The sequence below is a fragment of the Leucopleurus acutus genome, assembly GCF_964270905.1.
Source record: "Leucopleurus acutus genome assembly, chromosome: 16".
Taxonomy (NCBI): Eukaryota; Metazoa; Chordata; class Mammalia; order Artiodactyla; family Delphinidae; genus Leucopleurus; species Leucopleurus acutus.
Window position 1 is genome coordinate 72372253 of NC_139158.1, and position 22277 is coordinate 72394529.

The window sequence follows — 22277 nt, forward strand, 5'->3', positions numbered from 1 at the left end:
CGCGGAGCAGCTAGGCCCGTGAGCCATGGCCGCTGAGCCTGCGCGTCCGGATCCTGTGCTCCGCAACGGGAGAGGCCACAACAGTGAGAGGCCCGCGTACCGCCAAAAAATAAAAAAAACCCTAAAGCCTGCTTAATAAATATCTATTCATTCAAAAGAATGAATGAAAGGGAAGGAGTAGAGGTGAGGCATTTTGAAAAACTGCCTTGGGAAGAGCAGTCACAGGAGTGGGGGAGCCCGTGGAGACCCGGTTCCTTTCCTTAAGCTTTCCTCTAAGATCCTGGGGAGGGGTATTCAATTAAGAGATCACACACACAGGCTTCCAAGAAAAGGCCTTCGCAGGTCCGATTCCTGGCCTCCTCAGTCCACAAAAGGAGGAAATGATCAGTACCTTGAAGGACTGAAGGGAGGGCTAAGCTTAAATTTAGGGATGAGCAACGTCTGTCCTTCCCTAAATCCAGTATTCCCAAAGTACACAGCAAAAGGGGACTGACTTCAACCTCCGACCTCGTGAAGATTACTTTTTGGGTGGGGTGGGAACCGATGACCTCGGAGACTCTGAGCATGACCCAGGCGAGTTCCAAGCCTAAGCCTCAGGCCCGCCGAACCCCAAACCTCGCCCAGTCTCCCTCGTTCCCACACGTCCCCTTTCTAGATTCCCCCTCAGCTCCGCCTCCACTCCTTCCACCTTCTCTTTCCGCTCCCCGCCCCCATTTCCGTCCCCCTACGCCCGCCTCCTCCTTGCTCCCGGCCCTGACCCCCGCCCTCCCCCGGCCGCAGCATCCCAGCTCTCAGCTCTCCTTCCTCCTCCCTCGGTCGGCGCCCCTCTAGGGCGGCCGGGGCAACCCCGTGCGCCGCTCGCCCAATGAGGAGGCGGTGCAGGGGCGGGGCTCGGGCCAGAGCGGAAGTGGTGACCGGAGCGGAAGTGGAGCCGCCGCCGCCACCGCCGCCGCCGCCGCCGATTCCGGAGCCGGGGTAGCTGCTGCCGCCGCCGCCACTGCAGCCGCCGCCGGAGGAGTGGGCTTGGGAAGGAAGCGGTCACCGCTCCTTCGCTCCGCTCTCAAGCGTCTTTGCCCCCCTGCAGTCCTCCCACGGTGAGTGCGGCGCGGTGTCCGCCTGGGGCCCCCGGGGGCCCGAGCCCAAAGCTCCCCCACCACCGGCGGCGGTGGCGACGAGGTCGACCCCGCGGGTGGGCCCTCGGGGCGGCGGCGCGCGGCCTCCTCGGCCCCGTGCGGCCGCTTGCGACGCGGGATCGGCCTCGCCGCGGCCCCTCCCTGTTTCCGGGGCCGGGCCCTTCGTTCTGGGAGAGGCCCGGGCCGCCCTCGCCGCCTGCGTCCCCGCCCGGCGGGCGGGGTGCGGCACCGTACCGGGCTGGAAGGGACATCGAGCCGCGGACCCCCGACCCTCCCTCACTACCCAGCTTCGATCCCCGCGCGACCCCTCCCTGCGCCTTGAGCGGCCAGAACCGACCCTTTCAGCCCTGTCACCCCTGCTCCTCGCTTTCCGGTTTCCATAAATGAAAATGTAACCAAATGCGGGCGAGCTCTCGATCCCCAATGCCCCTGCTCGACTCCCTCTGGATGGGTAAGGGGTTTAACCTTGGGAGAGAGCAGAGGGAAAACCCCCTCCCACTTTGCAGTAAAGCCATTTCATCATCGTTCGCTGGTTTGGGAGCCTGGCAGGACCCGAGATTCCCTGGGAGGCACAGGATTGAGGTTTGAATCAAGAAAATGCATTTGTTGGAACTGGTTATTGAGTCAGGCGCGATCCCCAGGAAAAAAAATGTCGGAAGCTGAGAATCGGAATATTTTCCCACGGTATTTACCGTCATTTAATGCCAGAGTCTTTTGTGTCCTCGCCCCAAATTCCCCCATACTGTGTGTTAGCACGTTTTTAGGACTGAAATTTTCCTGGTGGCCTCCCTGGTGGTGGCGAAGGGGTGGGAGTGATTAGGCCCCTTTTCTGCACAAGATGAGTACATCTTTGTCTACTGCAAATGGAGAACTCACGTGTAATGGGGTTTTCAAAGGTGGCAGTATTGGTAAGACAGTTCACCAACCTTTCTGTAAAAATTCCTGTCTCTTGTCCTTGTCGTCACTGCTTTTCCCTTTGGTAAGGCTACACAGCATCAGGTTCTGATTTTGCTTGCCCTGTGTGAGAGACAGAATCTGGCAAGATGTTGTTATGAACATATAAAATCTGGCGGCCACAGGAGCCAAAACAGAAAGATGAAGCACTTGGGAGAATATGAAAAATTTTCTGCATTTCTCACTCTGTCTCAATTGTTCGTATGAAACCACACACATACGCAGTTTATAGAACTAGACACATGGGTACTCAGCTTTTTGCCTTTTCATGTTAGAAATTTATATGTGTTAATGATTCTCAGTCATTTCCTTCTTGACTGCTTCTAGGGCACCCCGTTTCTTATTTAGGAATATATCAGTTGCCGGAACCCTCGTTTTTCTAGGATCTGTGTCCTTAGCACACATGGTGAGGGTAAAACCTGTCAGTTTTATTGGACTCAAGTTAGAATTTTACAGGTGATCTTCACAGTGGAATGCTTATAAACCAGTAGCAACTGCTGAATTATTTCCCAAGCCTCTCCTTTCAATGAGATGAGAAACCATTCACCCATGTTACAGATGAAGTCCTTATGAGAAATGAGATGATCTGACCTAGACCACACACCTGGTTTCCAGGTTGAATCTCCTCTTTCATCAGTAGCAAATATTTACGGCCTATCAGCCCCTGGAGTACAGCTCCTACCCTATAATCTTCTGTACATTTCCCATCATGCCGTGCTTGTGTTACGTTGGAGCCATTTTAGAACCGGAGCTCTGTGGATCAGGGAAGCAGCCTCCACAAAACCAGGCTGAGCACATTCCCCTAGTGCTAGTTCTGGAGGCAGAGTCTCCAGAGGTTTGGGCCACTGCAAAAAGTGCATTTTACCCATTTGGCTGTGGATATAGAAGCAGAAAGTGCACTGGACTTGGAGTCAGATAAGTTTGATTCTGCTCTTGCCTGCAGCATTTTATAGTAATGTGGTCTTCAGTGTGCTGCTTAATCTCTGGTTCCTGGTTTCTCTGTCTCCAGAGTTGTCAAGAGACCTTTTTACAGACTAAATTGTTAAATATAAGCTTTCGGTTTTGTGTTTTCATCACAGAGTTCACTGTTAAGGGCTTTTTTCCCCCTTGGTTGCATTCTACTTTGTATACATGTTGCTTTCAAAAAACAATACATTTTTCTGGAACAGTTTTGTGTAGAGCATCTTCAGTCTTTCTGAGCCCATTTTCTCATCTGATCAGTGCAAATGGTAATAGTCTTTGATGTATTATTGTGACAAACTCAATAATTAAAATAAGGGTGTGAGATATACCAGGTGTTTAATAAATGTTGCTTGACTACATTCCTGAATATACATATATATACACATAAGACATATGCATATATGCTATAGAGCATAGGCACATACAAAGTCCTTCCATATGATTTATTCATCAACTGATGAGGTAGCATCAAGCTGTAATAATAACAGCTACCATTTGTATGTGCCAAGCTTTGTTCTAAGCACTTTACACATTTACTGAGACTTCATAACAGCCAATGTTAGGTAAGTACTGCTAGCCCCATTTTACAGTTGCGGGAACTGAGGCACAGAGAAGTTAAATAATTTTCCTGGGGGTATACACACACCCAGCACTGGGTAAGTGCTGGAGCCAGGAATCAAACCCAGGCAGTCTGGCTCTAATGATAGATTTCTACTTGTGGTAGAACAACACATGTGTATTCTTCATGTGAATACCATCTAGTAGTTAATTTTTCTTTACCTGTATCTTATTCAAGTAAATGTGTTTGGACAGGAATTTTAGCTATTTTTGGAAATAGATATAGTATAGTTTCTTGGGGGGCGGTAGTATATTCTGGCATACAGGGAGGATACTGCTGGTGTGCATTAGGAAGCAAGCTTGTGAAAAACCCAGTTTTTCTAGTATTTGCTTCATACTAGGGAGAAGATTCATCAGCTACTTTGTGGCACACTGATTTATCCAATCCTAGGTTTTAGTAGAATTTGGTCAGGAGCAAGTATCTATATCTACGTAAGTAGAGAAAGAATTCTAAATTAAAATGTCCTATTATGCTATCCACTATTTCAGTGGCATTAAACTAAGCAGTTTTCCTTAAATGAGGGTACCATAGAGAATGAACTAAAATTTACTTGTAAAGGGAATTTAAGTTCCTAGGTTCCTACATTTTTCTAAGGACAGGTGACCGCAATTCACACTAGCTAGGAGGCAAGAAATTAGTTGTATAATAGCAATTTTTAAGCTTTAAAACAATCTTGGTCTCTACATGAATAGATCCTAGTCTTCTCTGTGTCATTATGGAGAAACTAACAGAGCTGGATTCTGAGGGGATTTTTCTAAAGGGACTACTTAATTTAGGGAGGAAAAATGGATGAAAGTACTTTCTGTTTTGTCATGTGTATGCTAAAAGCCAATCATCTTTCCGCTTTCTCTGCTAAAAGATCTTCTAACATAAGCATAATTATATGTTTCTGATACTTACAATGAGATGAAATTGATTGATGGCCTTCAGATCAAGGCATTTCCAGCAGACTGTAGGTTAGTAAGGTGACTTTAAAATAATCTGACCAGCCCTCTATTGTGTAAGTTTTTTCCTGTACTGGTTAGTTTATTTCATTGTTTTCCCTAAGAGACCCAACAATAAAAGTTATTTCTGAATGGCCTTGACCAGAGCAGAGATTGCAGGAGACAATAAAGTTGATATGAGCCCTGGCCATTGTTATTGTTTGCCCACAAAGCTCACCTTAAAGCTTGTTTGACAGTCTGATGAGTTTTTGACATATGCTGTTTTCAACTAATTTTATTTTGATTTTTAAAGCTAGATAAATTAAGTCTAATTCTCAAACCTGACTGTAATAACTTTGTATGGTTCTTCAAAAAAGTGTTCATTCTCTCTTTTCCTTAAGTAATCATTAAGAATCATATTGATCTTTAGGAGGCGGTGCTGCACAGAGGAAAGAGCGTGTACCAAATATACCTGTGTAACAGGTTATTGGGACAATGACACCTGCCCCTTAGGATACTTATGATTAAAGGAGTTGATATAAACCCCTAACTTTTTGCAGATTTAGGCAGACCGTAAATGATGGGTATTTTGTTGCTATTTACTAAACCAATAAGCTGGTGTGGCTTTTTGTATAACTAATTGGTTGGACTTTTAAATAGAGGAGTTCAAGGGCTTTTTGAAACTCAGTTTGAACCTAGAGGTGTAACAATGGGTACCTGAGAAACGATTGGTCAGAGAGCATAGTGTTGTCTCCTGACTGGAGCTGAGATGGCTTTTTTCAAAGAGTAGTCTAAGACAGAGTTTAAATATAGTCTGTATTTTATAGGTCAGAAGTGGTCTGCTTACCTCTGTCCACATAGGAAATAGCAGCCTTGTTCACTTTAAAAAACTGCATCAGTTGATCAGGTAGTTTCACATTCAGTGTGGCAGGCATTGTGCTACATGTTGGGTGCCCAAAGATAGAAGTTTGGGTTCCTACCTTAAGCTCACAATCCAATGTGGGAGCCAACAAAGACATTTACACTAAATTCTGATCAGTGCTACTTTAGAAATAGGCATATGTAAGTTAACATGTGCCTTCCTTTTAAAAGTCTTAGGGAGAGCCATCTGGATTGAAAAGAAATGAGATGTGTAGTAAGTGTCCCTTCACTGGCTGACCGTTTGTAGACTTCTGTGTGGAATGTACTGTAGCTGCCATTTTAGCGCTTACAGTGTGCAGAGACTGTGCTAAATGTTTTGCATCGTGATCTATTTTACTCCTTACAAGAACCCTCTTAGGTAGATTTGCCTATTTTAATGCATGAGAAAACTGAGATGCACAAGAGATCAGGTAATCTATGGAGTTGGTGTGTAGTACTGGTAAATTGGACTGGGTTCCATTATGTTGGTGGGCCCAAAGCCTTTGAACTTATTCACAAGGTTGACCAATTGGATTATCCTTATGAATCAGAATTAGCATATTTTAATTTTTTATTCTGTTCCATTGATCACTTCAAGCCAAGAGGTCAATTTATTGTCATGTCTGCGATTGATTCACATTGTATGAGCTTGGGCATATCACTTAACACCTCCATTGTTTCAGGTTTAATTCTGGCTAATTGGACATAATTAACAATGATATTCAACAATTGATATGAAAGAAGGAAGGGATTTTGAAGCAGAAGTGATGTTTCCCTCCACAATTCAGTGTTGGCAGGATATCAGAGCTATTGCCTTTGTATTTTAGACATGCTGTGTTTCATTTTCTAACAAAGAGCCTGCAAGCATGTGAATAGAATTAAATTTATTAAAGGACTCTGAATTTTGTGTGTAGAATGGCACACAGACCCGTTTTTAGAGCGGTGTTTTTCACTGAGTATTAAAATTCTTTGAGAGCCAGGAGTACTTCATTTTTTCGTGGTAACACCCACTAGACACCTGGCCCCACTGACTCTCTCAGTCCCTCCCACAGTAGTTTGGCATCTGCTTTTCCTTCAGCAGAGTAACTCCAGGACTGTAACTTTGACTTGACGGTGCTGTGGGTGCTGTGTCTGGGGCGGTCTGTCCGTGAATGCTCTTGAGGATTTACTGTCAGTTCCTTACCCCGTGGAACTTTTTAGCCTAGATTTTTCTTTTTTTAACATCTTTATTGGAGTACAATTGCTTTACAATGGTGTGTTAGTTCCTGCTTTATAACACAGTGAATCGGTTATACATATACATATGTTCCCATATCTCTTCCCTCTTGTGTCTCCCTCCCTCCCACCCTTAGCCTAGATTTTTAAGGTGCTCCTGTCAGTTTCCTCTCTCCAGATTCTTAACTCTTCTCAGTTCCTCATCTACTTTGGCCTGTGATTTCTTTTTCATCTAAAAAACCATACATGCACTTTATTCATACATCTGTATTTCCTGTCCCTTCCTGGAGCCCCCATTTTCTGTCCTACACAGAACCCCTCCAACCCATAAAACCAGTCAGGACCCAGCCCCTTTGAAACTAAACCTCCTCCTTTGAATTCTACCTGGTTGCTTCTTCAAGGGGAAGCTTTATAATCTTTAAGTATGTCTGCCCTCCCTTCTCATGTTCCTACCCTGAGAGTTTCAGCTCTCTGAGGGGAGGACCGTGCTATTCTGAACTCCAAACGAGAGTTCTTGGAAATACTGGTAGTTTTTTCATTTGCAGTTATTTCAACACACATTAAATTATATACATTGTATTTTTGTGATGTAGCTTAAGAGTGAGAATATATGCCTATTTATTAAGCCTTTACTTTTTTTTTTTTTTTTTTTAATTAAGCCTTTACTTTGACCAGTACTGTCTAGGCATTTTATGTATATCATCTTATTTGATAGCTATTAATGTTTCCTTTTAACATTTGAGGAAACTGAGATTTGGAGACATTATTTTAAAAATTACCTAATTTCTCTTTAGAAGCCCAGATTTGTTGTATGTAGGGCTTTCCTAAAAACAGGTCCCAGTCATATGGGTTTCATGTTGGAGCTTCAGTAATCCTGACACCTGATAATGGAATCCTCGTTTTAAATTTCTAGCAAATTATTAAACTCAATTAAAGCTCAGTATTTTAGAATTGAGCATGTTCTTTTCCTTGAAAACAAAACATAGCTGAAGTTAATACTTCTCAAGGCCACATTTCCTAAGGTCCTTTGCAGTGCTTTTTTAAAATATGGATTAGCAGTGGATAGTCATTTTTATTTTAATTTTTGTCCCTTCTTATCCTTGGATATCTCCTTCTGGCCACTGGGAAATGACCTCTCAGGATTCTGTCCTGGGCTAGAAAAATATCCCTCAAGCAAAGGGTTGAGATAGAGGGGCTAGGTTGGTTCATATATACTTTTGTTTTAGCATTCACTGTCTGACTTAGGGTTTCATTTACTTGAGGGAAATCCTGTTATTTCATGGGCAGCTTTAGAATTATTCCTCATAACATTCTTTAGGGGATATTTTACAAAAATGGAAGACTGTTGTGCAGCTCCCGCCACTCCATACCTCTGTAACAGATCTTTCTAAGACATTAAATCCCTTCTTTTGACGGCCATGTAATCTTGTGCCAGATGTGTCTTTTCAGCCACTCCGCTGTTGGATATTTAGACGGTTTCCCATTCTCCACTAAGCAGTTGCCGGTTTAATCAGCAAATGCTCCCCAGTCCTCTGAAGTGCTGCCTGCAGTGACTGAGAGATAGACGCCCGTGCTTGAGAGCATGTCAGCATCTTCCTGATCTGGGAAATCTCTTGGTCTACCGCAGGGTTAGACCTCTTGTGGCGCCTCATACATTTGTCCCCTCTGGTATTTTGACTCTGTACCGTTAGTGCCAAGCCTGATGAGGAGACTGTAGCCTTTTAAGGCTTTTTAGGAGCAAATGAAGGCCCTCTTGCCAGTGTTTTTCTTGGTGGGTCCTCAGTTCAAAAGTCTCAGGAGAAAAGTAGGCCCTGATTATAAACCATCACTACTTGGCACCTCTTAATGAAATCAGGAACTAATGAATGAAAGTGTTACAGTTGGGACTTCCCTGGTGGCGCCATGGTTAAGAATCTGCCTGCCAATGTAGGGGACACAGGTTCGAGCCCTGGTCCGAGAAGATCCCACATGCCGCGGAGCAGCTAAGCCCGTGCGACACAACTTCTGAGCCTGCGCGCCTGGAGCCTGTGAGCCACAACTGCTGAAGCCCGCGCGCCTAGAGCCCGTGCTCCGTAATGAGAAGCCACCGCAATGAGAAGCCCGCGCACTGCAATGAAGAGTAGCCCCCGCTCGCCGCAACTAGAGAAAGCCTGCGCAGCAACGAAGACCCAGTGCAGCCAAAAATAAATAAATAAATTTATAAAAGAAAGTGTTACAGTTAACAAGTGTGTCCATTCTTCAGGACGTTGAGGGGTGGAGTCTTATCAGGAATATTACATCGTAACATATTCGCTTCCTGTACAAGATTAGACTTGTTTTTCCTTCTCATGGGTTGTCTTCTTTTTTCCTTAATTCCAAGCTCACATTTATGGGCTAAAACAGTGATGTGTAGGTACTATGAGAGGAATAACAGTACTTCCAATTTGTTGTGCACTATGCACTTTTTAAAAAAGATTTCCACATTTATTATCCTTTGATTCCCTGCACCTCGTCTTCAGAGCACCTCTCCTGAGGTAGCTGCTGTTGCCTCCACTTCAGAGGTTGGAAGACTGAGATCGACCGAGCTCACACGGCTGTGTAGTGGCAGCCTCTGCGCTTACACACAGGCCTCTTGCCACACCACATACAGGTAGCCTCCCAGTAATGACCTGCTGAAAAAATTCACAGATACTTACTTGAGTATTAGTTTTATACTTGGCAAAGTTTTAGGCATTAGATGAGAAATGAATGTGAAGCTTTCCTTTGGGGACATAACATGTAACACTGTTTGTAAGTGGTATACCACTCATTACTTGGACCATAGAACATATAGAACAGAGGCCTAGAGAAGCCTGGACTGTGTAAGAGGCTACGAGTGTGTTTGGATTCGTGGGCAGGGTAGATCAGTGGGGGCTGGGATATTCAAGGAAGGCTTTCTAGCCCTAGACGGATGGATAGAGTTTACATAGGCAGGGAGTAAACGGGGGGCTTTCTAGATGAAGGGGACTACTGAAGTAATTTCAGACAGGTTTAAGCATGATGATTAAGGGTATTCGGTGATGTCCAGCCTGCAAGAAAGGTACATGTTGGAGAACAGTGGATGCGAAAGCCTAATACATACAGAGGAGCCGAATTATGAAGGACTTGGCAAGCCAGGTAAGAGTTTAGATTGGGTGGAGTAGCCAAAAGAGAGTCATCCGAAGTTGCTGAGTAAGAGTCCGGGTATGACTAAGGGTAATTTTGAAATCAGATGCAGAGGTACATGGAGTGAGGTACGGATGTAATGAGGACGTAATGTGCTTGTGAAGAATAGGTGCTTTGAATTATTTGAGAAGAGACAGAACTCTACCAGATTTGCAGCTTTAGGATCTGCTCGCTCATTCAGCGAGAATTTGTTCATGCCAGTTCTGTGCGAGGTGCTGCGGAGGGTGTGCCCTAAAGGAGTTGATGGTGTGGGAAGGGGCGTACGCGATACAGACAGATAATTGTAGTGCTGAAGAAATGTGCTGAGACATTAAGAGAAGTATAGATATTTTCAGCTCAGAGCAGTGCTGTCCAATAGACACAGGATGTGAGTCCCACGTAATTTAAAATTATCTGGTAACTGCATTTTTAAAATGGGGGGAAAGGATGAAATCAATTTTCGTAATTAAAAAAATTTAACTCCAGGGATTTTCCTGGCGGTCCAGTGGTTGGGACGCGGCGCTTTCACCGCGTGGCCCAGGTTTGATCCCTGGTTGGGGAGCTAGAATCCCGCAAGCTGTGCAGTGTGGGCCCCCCCCCCGACAAAAAAATTAACTCCATATATCCGAGACGTTTCCGTTTTAACATGTGGCCAGTGGCTGTCTGATTAGACAGCTTAGGTTAAGCGGCCTAAGAAAGGTTTCATAGAGGGGATGCCATCTGAGCCGTGCTCTGAAGAATTTTATATGCAGCATAAACGGGAAAGGACATTCCAGGCAGAGGGATGGCTTGGTGAGCACAGACACAGAGACGGAGAAGCACGTGTAAGAAAACCATTTTGGGAGAAGCCTGGGGAGATAGCTTGGAAAACCTTCACTGACAGGGGAGGAAATCTGACTCTCCTGTCAGTAGTAGGGACTGTAAAGGATTTTGAGCAGGACGTGACTTGATCAGAACTTTAAAATGGGTCTGAGAGCAGATGTGAAGGTTAAAGGTAACGAGAGGCTGAAAGCAGTGGGACTAGGGAAAGATGATGGATGGGAGGTTTATTAGGGATGTAGAAATAGGAACAATTTCATTTCTCCCTTGTCTGCTGCCTTCCTCCAAACGCTGGGTGTTGTGTAACCCATTTCCTGTTGAAATTGGTCTAGCTGCTTCAAAATCCATGTTATATAAGTCAAAAGTTATGTAAGCAGTAGGCATCAGGACATTTAGCTATGGATTCTGTTTGTTGTGAGTCGTTGGGTGTGTGTGTGTGTTTAGAGTTTTCTAAATAGATGACTGCATTCTTTAAGGCATGCGTTCAGTTTTACCATATCATCACGGTTCTCAGTCTCCAAGAGCTTTTGCAGTGATCCCAAAGAAGCCCGAAATAGTTGGCCCCAAACGAGAAAGGCCACATTTTATTTTGAGAAATAGGGCGTGTACATTTGGGAGTTCCCAAGGAGTCGTCAGGATTCTTGGGAGAGAGATGATTTAACTTTTAATGTTTGGGAAGAGAAGTCGGGGGGTTGAGGGGACCTTAGTTGAGGGGCCTGGTAGAGCCAAAGAGTTTCATGGCATCCCTTAGGGCAGTGCTAATTGCATTTCTCTATTACTCTTTTGTAATACTGCAGGGATAGCTTAGCGTTGAATTGGCTTTGACCAGGACTTTTATTAATTGGAACCTTTCCTGGGTAGAGTTGCACAGGTGCTGTTTCTGTACTTTGGAGTGGGCCACTAGGTGACTTCTAACTCTGAATTAGTCTGCAAACTGGAAAACTTCTAAAGTTCGTTGAAAGTTGGCTTCCCTCTGCCTCTCACTTTTAGGGATCATAAAGTAGGGTTGTTTAAAGATGGAGATAGTATCCTGATCAGAAAGATGTTACGATTGAGAAAGTTAGACGTATGGAGGAAGTATATAATTTTAAGAGGATGAATAGTGTATTTGCGATGGACTTTGTATTAGAGTAGGACTAGGTTGTGTTGTGTGTGGTAACTAGCAGCCCCCACATCTCAGTGGCTTCACGTTGCACGTCCAGTGCGGACCTGCAGGGGTCTCTGTACTGCATGGTCACTCACGGACTCAGGCTACAGAAACTGCTGTTTTGTGACAGCACCATCTAGATCGCATGGCTGCTGTGAGAGAAGAGGGCCTCACGTGGTTTTTTGCAGTTTCAACACCTGGAAGTAGCGTCATTTATGCTTATGTTTCCTTGGACAGAACTAACTGTATGACCCCTCCGAAGTGCAGAAGGGTTGCTGGGAAATGTAGGAGAGTGGATGGATTATTATCTCTGTTGTAGTCTCATTCTGGTGATGTGGGTGAAGTCAGACGGATCAAGGTGAGATCTGCTTCAGAGTGTAAGGTTAGAATCAGCGAGCCTTACATAGGACACAGCTATGAATATGATTTAGATAATAAGTTGTGGGAAGAAAACTCGCAGTTCTGAACTAGAGAACCAACTCTTTCTGAATTGTCTAGATTTAGGGTGTATCTTAAAATCGTCCTCCATCTAATAAAACTTTTTTTTGTGGTAGGGTCCTGTCTGTAGAATTTCTCCCTTGAAAATACAGAAATGACTTGAGGCAAAGCCACAGTCTTTTTTTTTTTTCCCCCCACAGTCTTAAATTGTGATACAATGTATAAAGTGATAAGAGAATTTGTTTTAAAAATATTGATATTCTTACCACTGTTTAAAGTAGTATTTTATCTTTTTTACACCTTAAGATATTAGTGTACTTTTACACTGTGGCACAGGTGGATGTACAATTGAAATTTAAACCAACAGTACATAAAACTAACTCTTACTGGTTAATAAATAATTTTTTAGCTACGTGCTATCCAAAAATTATTGCACTCTATTAATGGTGATTATTATAGTGGGGAATTGACTAAGATGAGGTGCATTATTTAAGAGGCATTCACTGATTGGTGTATAGAGGGTTTGGTAAAATGATAAACTGCAATCACTAAGACTTTTGTCTATTTCAGGAAAACTTGTGCAAACTCAATTATGGTTTGCACTTCTGTTGCTGTGCATCTTGGTGAATACACCCATATCTCCTGCAGCCTGTACCACGTACAGAGTTAGTGCTTGATATTTGTATATAACGTCTAGACTTTTCACAGTGCTTTCACATAGATGAGGTCATTTGCGCCTCACAGTGGCCCTTGGAGAGTTGGGAATATTCTTATTCTCCAGTTAGGAAACGGAAGCTCTCGGAGGCTGAGTGATTTGACCAAGGTCATGCCACTTGTAAGTAGCAGAGCTGGTGCTAGGTAGAGCCAAATCTGCCTGCCTCAAGTCTGTGCTCTCGTGGACAGTGTGTCCTTGTAACAAATTTAGTGCGCCGCAGAAGATGTGATAAAAATGGCTCCTGTTTTTTAGGTACCTGCTGCTTCATGGGCACTGCCAAATATAACACTGAAAGTCATACCTTTTGCTTTAACATTGATTGAAACAGTCGTCCCACTTCAGGTGTTTTTCCACATACTTTGGGGAAAAACAGCAAAACCAGATAATTCTTGAAAGAAGAAAAGGACTTATATTTAAATAAGATTCTAAAGAATTAAGCCGTCTCTGTGCACTGAGGAGGCAGATTAGGAAAGTGGAAGAAAACAACTCGAGAGAGACTTGAGTTTGAGTTCTGGCTCTCTACCACCTCCTAGCCCTGGGCACGCCACTTGCCTCCTCTGAACCTCCATTTCTTCACCTCATAGGAGGGGGCAGGATTGTTGTGAACATATCTGCCCTGTAGGACTGTTGGGAAAATTGACCAAAATAGTAAAAAAGACGATAGCAAAGTACCTAACCCTGCAGGCGTTCATGCTCGATATTACTGAGGGCATTTGGAAGTAGATGCTTCCCATTTAGGTATGTTTCCTTCCAGATGGGTTGGAAGAAGATTCATGTGTGCATTTCCTGGACCCCGAAGCCTGACATTCGCTTTCTCTCTCTTTCTCTTGCTCTTGTTCTAGGGAATGACCATGGATAAAAGTGAGCTGGTACAGAAAGCCAAACTCGCCGAGCAGGCGGAGCGCTACGATGACATGGCTGCGGCCATGAAGGCAGTCACAGAGCAGGGGCACGAGCTCTCCAACGAGGAGAGAAACCTGCTGTCTGTTGCCTACAAGAATGTGGTCGGTGCCCGTCGTTCTTCCTGGCGTGTCATCTCCAGCATCGAACAGAAAACAGAGAGGAATGAGAAGAAGCAGCAGATGGGCAAAGAGTATCGTGAGAAGATCGAGGCAGAGCTGCAGGACATCTGCAACGATGTTCTGGTAAGAGGCCGGTGTTCCTGTTCTAAACGATTTCTAATAGTATTCATTTCATGTACGAATGCGAACTCTCAAACAGCTCATGAGAGAAAGGTGTCTGAATACACTGGGAAGCTGCAAACCATTTGCAGCTAAGTTTTAAGCATACGATGTGATTTTTTTTCTTACCTCTTACCTGATCAGAGGTTGCTCGTCTCTTATGGAGTATTTTCCTCTCCCTTCCAAAGACCTCTGAAAAACAGGTACACTTGGTCAGCATCCCTCCATCTTTTCTTTAGAAGTTGAGGCCAGAGAGGCAGGATTTTTGATAGATGCAGCCACAGAGAGGCTATTCTCTGTATTAGTCTGATGGCAGTGCCATCTCCAGTAGGGGAGAGAGGAGCAGAAAGCCGACCTGCCTTTTAGCCCCTCCCCAGTCCCTGCACAGCGTGGAGTCCAGTTTTTGTCTGAAAGGTAGCCGTGTCCATCAGTTCGGGCCTGCATTCCGAAGGCAGATCAGAAGTGGTTTGGGGATTCTCCTCTCTGGTGTTTTATATAAGCCTTAGTCAGACGACTGATTCCTAACTGCTTTCCCTTGAGCCACAGTCTGGGGTTGGATGGGAGGGGTGCATATCCTAGAGCAAATCATGATCATATTGTCTTTCCCTCACATCCTGAGCCCACTGGGAACTTTCTTTTTCTTCCAGGTGAAATCAGGTAAAAATGAACAGTGAGGGCTGCTTTGAAGGGAAAAGGAATTCACACTTGTGGATCTACCTCCTCCCCTGCTGGCTGCCTCTCCGAGTTACTGCCCTTGACACCTTTCTTTTGAAAACCAGTACAAAGCTTGTCAGCCTCCAGGCAGCACTCATCCCTAACCCATAAGGAGTTACACCCTGTCTGTCTGCAAGGAGCACTAAAACGACTGCTGCCCGCGGCTCCTCCCTTTGATCGAATCCCCTTACAACTAAGCTCTTGCGTTGAGCTGCTCTTTTTGCTAGAGTCGTGGTGTAAGAGTGTCATGGCTAAATTTGTTGCCTGTTGGTAATTGGGGGTTTGTTAACGGTGCACTAATTCCTGAATGTTAGGTACATCTGGTATTCAGATGAAGTATGGCATGCATTCCAAAGGCAAGAAAGTTCCCTAATTCCTGAACTGTAGACCAGCTTTTATGAGCATCTGAAAGAATGTGAAGAAAAGCATGGTACTTACTGCCTCTTAACCAGTTTTTCAGGATGCCACATTCTAAAACAACTCTTCGAAAATATTGCTCTGTATACGAAGCTTGGACTCCTTCAGAACTGCTTTTGTTGTAAGCATAAATGTTTAAAGGAATTTATTATTAATAATAGTATTAGCTACTTTTGGAGTGCTTACTGCGTGCCAGGCAGCGTGTTAAGCACTTTGTGAACACTGGCTCATTTATCCTCATAAGTACGCTGGGAGGTGGCTAATGCTTCCCTGTGTGTAGCTGAAGAAACTGAGGCTCAGGGCGATTAGGTCGTTTGTCCAGGGTCATACAGATAGTAAGCAGCAGAGGAGGGATTTCTACCCAGGTCCGATCAATTCGAAACTTAGTTCTTGGCAGGTTTGCCCTATTATCACCTTTTTTTCTCCCAAAATGGAAAGTTTTTTTTTTTTCTCTAATTACAGAATTAATACAAGTTCATGGTTTTTTTTTTAAAAAAAAAGCACAGGGCAGAAGAGTATAAATAAGAAAATAAAAAATCACTTCTAATTCAACCACCTAGAGAACCATTATTAACATCTTGATAAATATTCTTCCAGACTTTTCCCTTAGGTATTTCTGTGCATGTACACATATCTATCTTAATATTAAAATAGGAGTCACATGGTTTTTATTATCTGCTTCCTCCCCGACCCCCCACCCCAGACTTCTTTTGGAGAACCTTTCCAAATGCCTATGTAGCATTCCATTGTATGGCTATACTTTAATCAACCCCTTATGGACGGTCAAAGTGATTTTTAATAGACAAATACTGGCATCTGTTATGACCTGGGCTAAAACTATTTAAAACCTTTGGATGAAAATTATGATTTTTTTCAATCTTCCAAAAAATTTATTTAGAAGTGGTAGTGTGTATCTTGAATCTCAAACATAGTTTTAACATCTTGTAAGTAATATTTCCAGAGTCTTAACAGAATGTGAATCACTTTTTAGGAGCTGTTGGACAAATACCTTATTCCCAATGCTACACAACCAGAAAGTAAGGTGTTCTACTTGAAAATGAAAGGCGATTATTTTAGATATCTTTCTGAGGTGGCATCTGGAGACAATAAACAAAGTAAGTAACTTTTTTTTTTAAAAGAAATTTGACCAATAATGGAGCCAGTCTTCATAATAATTTGAAGTTTTTGCTTTGTTTGTAGTCAGAATTTAAAGGACCACAGCATTGTGCTGACCAGTGTTAAACAGGGTCATGGGAGTTGACAGATGTATCTAAGGGGCACGTATGGGGGGCATTAAAAGTGTGGTGCAGTAGTGCATTTAAAGAGGTCTTTATTTTAAGGATTATTTGGTAGCTCTCTTTTAGAGGTGAAACTTTAAAATGTTTGGTAGAACGAAACCATCATAGTAAATAGAGATGCATTTCTCTTGTCGTATACATGCATTAGTGTAATGGTGACAATTATAGCTATGCCTTATTAAGTGCCTCCTGTGTGTCTCATTTATCCCTCACACAACGCTAGGAGTGTAGGTGGGAGTCTGTCCTTTTTTTCTGATAAGGAAACCAAGGCTCACAGAGGTTTTCACTTAGTCCAAACCACACACTTAATGAATAAGAGTTGGGGATTCCAGCTTTGAGTCTGACTCTGAAGTCCATGATTTTTCCATCAGAGCTCATTGTTTTCCATGTTCTATCTTGTTCAGGGTTATTTCTGTATTTCCTAACTGCTTTTGTAGACTTTGTCATCATGGTCTTTGTTTTTCCTCAAAGCATTTAATATGGTACTTGGATTAGAGTGCACATTTAACAAAGGATTGTTAATCGAATGGTAGAGACACTGACCCTCGTTTGATAGCGCATGTGCTCCAGCCCAGTTTGGTAAGATAATTTGATAGTGGATCCAGCATATGATGCAATCTGTGAAAGACCCAACCTTTCATATTTTTTATCTTTCTTATAGCCACTGTGTCAAACTCCCAGCAGGCTTACCAGGAAGCATTTGAAATTAGTAAGAAAGAAATGCAGCCTACACACCCAATTCGACTGGGCCTGGCACTTAACTTCTCCGTCTTTTACTATGAGATTCTAAACTCTCCTGAAAAGGCTTGCAGCCTGGCAAAAACGGTGAGAAAGACCCTCTGTGGTTTCTCTTTTTTTTTTTTGGCAGAATTTTTATTTTTAATTTAAATTTATTTATTTTTTATTGGGGTATAGTTGTTTTACATTGTTGTGCCCTCTGTGGTTTCTGATCACAGTAAAACTGCTTGTGCTTTTTGGTACCTTTTTTTAATTACCTGAACATAACTCATTTTCTTGGACTTTTGTGAAGATTTTTTGGGGGTGGAGTATATATCTTTTATGGAATAAATACACACCTATTGCTGCTTGACTTCTCAGTGCCTTCTGCTGATTTTTGTTTGTGTTGTTTGATTACTCTTTTGGGGCTGGGGGTGGTTGTGGACAACCCAGGGAGAAGGTAGTTTGTTGTTTTTGTCACGCTTTGGACTGTAGGCCTCCACTGTATTGTACATTGTCATCCTTGTACCAAGATTGGAGGTTATGGCTTGTAAAGGAAGGAAATCAGATCTTGTTTTCTTTGTTAACTGAATTACCTCCTGTCTTCTTTTGGTAACCCAGCTGCCTTTTCTACATATTTTTGTAGTCTTTCAATATGCACACTCTTTTAAAATTTTTTAGTTGGTAAAAATGTGTGAAATGAATGCTCAAAGTTCCATCGCTTAATTGAATCAGATTTAGTGGTGTGAACTTCTGTTCTCCATTTATCCCTTGTATCCAGACCTTTTGAGTTTCAGCTTAAAGAAAAAGGGCGGATTACTAGAAACGTCTTTGGTAATTGAAAAATCATGTGAGTTTGCTTAGAATGAGTGTGCTGGGTTAACAGTAATACCTGTTGACTTAATAGGTAAAGGTCATATCTAGGAATTTTTGTCATTTTTGGTTGACGCTTGGTAAACCAGCATCATGTGTTTGCTGACATAACTAGCAAACAAGGTAACAATGACCTAGGTTCCCCCAAAGTACTGTACAGAAAGAGAAATGATAGTCACTTGTTAGCAGAAAAACATTGGGCTAAACTAGTTCCAAGGAACCTGTGACTTCTTTGCTGAAGGCTCTTTGTTTTAGGCATTTGATGAAGCGATTGCTGAATTGGACACACTGAATGAAGAGTCTTACAAAGACAGCACCCTGATCATGCAGTTGCTTAGGGACAATCTCACTGTAAGTACTGCTGATGCCATGAGTGCTTCTGGAGGGCTTATAGCTTATTCCCATTCCTCTACCTCGTAATTCACTCTTGCCTAAGACTCAAGAGGGGATTTGTACCCTGTAAGTGTAGTTAAGTTTTTTAATTGGTTATAAGTGCCTACTGAAGTTTTGACCTTTGCCATCACTGTCTGCAGTAATATAGGAAGAATTTTAAACAGTTGAATGAGATGAGATGATACACACTGGGCCACCTCCCTGAGGAAGCTTTTAGTAGCCCTACTTTGTTTATAGCTCTGTTTTTCTTTTGCAGCTGTGGACGTCGGAAAACCAGGGAGATGAAGGAGATGCTGGGGAGGGAGAGAACTAATGTCTGTTGTGCTTTGTGATCTCTTCAGTGTCACTCTGTACCCTCCACGTATATCCCTTTGTGCGATAAAAAAAAAAAAAAAAAGAATCGTACGTCGACTTTCAGTTTTTCACAGCCTCAGCCTAGCAAAAATGGTCCATGGGATAAGCAGCTGGTATTTGTATCTAAAACTCAGATTGGTCACATAAATGCCACGGCATTCTGAAGTTTTGATTTTGATGAACATTGACAGGATTACTGTGTGTTTAATTTTTTAAAAAAAACTGAACACTGTGATTATGGGGTTTTGTAATTTAGCAGAACTCTTACTGGTAGAAAACAAAATAGACCTGAATTATGTGTAACTTTTTGGAAAGTTTAATTCAATTCAAAAACAGTCAGTGAAACACAGTTCCATTGTAAAGTTGTACAGAAAGTTATAGAGATTATATTGTGACACTGGGACTTGGAGTGAGACACCTCTCGTTTGGCATTCGAGTTTCATGGTAATTCACAGTGATTCTGCCTGTTCTGTTCAGGGCTTGTAGACACTTGACCCATTGGGGCTGTTGCCACTCAAAGGTTCATGACTGCGGATGGCCACAGTGTCTTCCTCTGAGGACAGTCGAAGCCAGAAATTAACATTCTTGGTGGCAGATACCTGGCTTAGGACACCATGCAGAGGTCCAGTGCTCACAGGCCACACGTGATTCCAGCCCCTTTCCTACAGCAGCATGTTACTGATTGGCAACTTGTGCTTCCATAGTGGAATCTGTTTTCCCTGTAACCACGAGCTCAAGAAGGAAAAAAAAAAAGCCGTGTATCTTATGAATGGCCTTATCTGTTTCCTGGGTAACATCTTTAAGAATAATGTTCTGCAGAGATTGCCTTTCACTTGAGGAGTAAGTACTCAGTCTTTAGGTTCTTCCTGGCTCGGGGCTTTAAAATTTTGAAATCTAAACATTCTTTCCCACTGTCCTTTTTGACTATTGACTTTGGTTTTCTCTTCTCTCTCTCAATTTCTGTCCTTCAGCTTCCTTACATTGTTTTCTTTGTGCATTCTCTTTCTCTTTGCCTTTTGCTCACTGTTTAGTACTAGATGAGTAGGGACAGGGGACCTGGAGGGGGTGAGGGATGTTGATGAGCACTTCGGTGAGCCAGCCTTGCTTCAGAGAGTTGAAAAGAGCTTCCGCATCTCAGCTCTGTCTTCTTCCAGTTCTCAGAACGGTGGTTGCTCTTCAGTCACACCAAGATCTGACTCAAAAAAGTATTTTTAACTATCCATGGTTTCTCCTTACATTGCAGCCAGCCCTGATGATGCTTATTAGCACCTGTCACCAGCTCTCCCAAGTGTACCCATCCTGTCAAGTTCACAGACACGTTTCAACAAGACCCTGTAATGCAGGGAAGTTGCATGAACATTGCGATGGGGAGAGTTGGGAATAGCCAGGCCTACCAGTCTCACAGTATCCCCCCCCTCCCCTGAACATTCCCCATAGCCGTAGTGTCCATCTGTTTGTCCATCTGCTGAAATGAGAAACATTCATGCACTGATTTCAAACAAACCAAAAGGAAAAAAAAGAAAAAAAAATCCCTCTCCTTTCTAGCTGAACAAAAATGTGCAGTTAATACTTGGCGCTTGAAAACGCAGTAGTGAATGTGGAACGAGCCTGTCTGTATATCTGGTAGCTCTCTCTTGCTTTGTTTTTCCTCACCAGTATTCTGCCTCACGTTTGCTTCTGTGATGGTTATATTGCCTAGCAAGCACACCTGTGGTTGTGAAAATAGTATAGCAAAAAAGAAAAAACCCCGGTTATTGATGTACTCGATTTGTGTATGTCTTTTAAACAGTTCTAGTTTCCACCTTACACGGAATAATCAGGAAAAGTGTAAAAACTCAAAAGTGAAATAAAAAATTTTATCAGTTAGTTGGCCTGTGCATTGATGTGTGGCGCCGCCTGTATCACCACCAGAACTAGCTAACTGTTCGGATCACACTTACTTAGGGCTCTGCTCCTTAAAAGGAGGGAGCAGCTTCATTTCATCCTTTAGAACCAGAAGTCGAGGGCCTGGGAAGAAATTGCCATGAATTAACACAGAGCCTGTACACCTTCCACCACAAACCATCCAGGTGTTAGGTCCTCTGTGGCTTCTAAGACTTGATATGGACTGTTAACTTAGCATCCCACTCACACAGCACCACCACCACTTCCTCTTTTTTAAAAAACTCTTGAGATGTGCCCAAGCCAGTGAGAGATGGTAGCGTAAGTCCTGGTCATCTCCAAGGTTATACGAGTCTCTCACCTGTCCTAACACTGTCTAAGACAGCCCGTGGCACCGAGATTCCTCATGGGATTTGCCCCCATCTAAAAACATCCACATTGGGAATTCCCTGGTGCTCCAGTGGTTAGGACTTTGCGCTTTCACTCACAGGGCCCAGGTTCGATCCCTGGTCAGGGAACTAAGATCCTGCAAGCCACAGGGTGCAGCCAAAAACAAATAAACAAAAACGTCCACATTCCCACAAGGATCGGGGAGGGGGTCATGACGGAGGTATTTAAGCCCCAGATTAGAATTGGTTGTTAACTTTCGTATAGGCTGGGCAGCCAGACCCATTTCTGCTCCTGGCTCCCAGGCTGTTCCACCTGTCTTGCCCAACCAGAGGTCAGTGGGAAGCTACCTGTTCTATTGAAGCAGGAACTAGGAGAGGCCCAGTGAAGTATCCGTCCACAGTGGACTGGACCAGCTTCTTTCAAAAATGACCCTACACCACAGATTGGGGCTGCAAACTGAGATTGAGGGAGGGGTCTTGGTGCTTGGTTTGGGGCCACTGCCGTGACCTTGTTCTGTTAGGCCCCTACTGTTTCCATAGAGGCTGGGCCCCAAAGAACTCGGTGAGCCTTCGTGGTGGAGCGCAGGTGGAGTGGATTCGTTGAGAAAGGTGCTCAGGATACGTTCCACGAAAAGGTCTTGGCAGTAGAAGAACCAGGGTCAAGAAAGGCCTTCGTGGTCTACAGTTCCCACACGGAGCCTTCGGCCCCAAACCACCAAGCCGGTTCGAGAAGGCTGGGACTAGATCCGGACTGTCTTGAGAGAAGGCCTCCTCTCGGGAGGGTAGGTACGCAAGTTTTGAAACAGGGCATCCTGCTCGCAATTTTCCCGTTTGCGTGTGAGACGTGCAGAGAGCCCACGCTCGCCTTTAATCCTTGTGTAAAGGGAATCCTAACTCCACGGAGAAGGGAAACGGGCGCAGGAGAACAATGACTAATGGGGATTAGAACCCAGGTCTCCTACCGTGGTATCCCCGCCCTCTCTGCGCCGCTGGCGCCGGCTCGGAGCTCCCCCCACGTACCCGCAGCCCTACCCGGGGCCAGGTGAGGGCTCTCCCCGCCTCCCATCGCGGG

At 43.8% G+C, this 22277-nt stretch overlaps 1 protein-coding gene across 1 annotated transcript; it reads left to right on the forward strand.

Annotated features, from left to right (window-relative positions):
* The first annotated feature begins 938 nt into the window (after positions 1 to 938).
* Positions 939 to 20801, forward strand: YWHAB (tyrosine 3-monooxygenase/tryptophan 5-monooxygenase activation protein beta). Its single transcript, XM_082858014.1, has 6 exons — positions 939 to 1094; positions 13831 to 14133; positions 16292 to 16415; positions 17260 to 17423; positions 18444 to 18539; positions 18838 to 20801. The coding sequence occupies exons 2-6, from the start codon at positions 13834 to 13836 to the stop codon at positions 18892 to 18894; spliced, it is 741 nt and encodes a 246-aa protein (XP_082714140.1). The 5' UTR covers positions 939 to 1094; positions 13831 to 13833; the 3' UTR covers positions 18895 to 20801.
* Positions 20802 to 22277: the final 1476 nt, after the last annotated feature.

Bases quoted from the DNA above. Each gene is read 5' to 3' on its own strand.
- YWHAB (XM_082858014.1), top strand. From the start codon at position 13,834: ATGACCATGGATAAAAGTGAGCTGGTACAGAAAGCCAAACTCGCCGAG. The intron at 14,134-16,291 runs GTAAGAGGCCGG...ATCACTTTTTAG, and splicing joins ACATCTGCAACGATGTTCTG to GAGCTGTTGGACAAATACCT. The intron at 16,416-17,259 runs GTAAGTAACTTT...TCTTTCTTATAG, and splicing joins ATCTGGAGACAATAAACAAA to CCACTGTGTCAAACTCCCAG.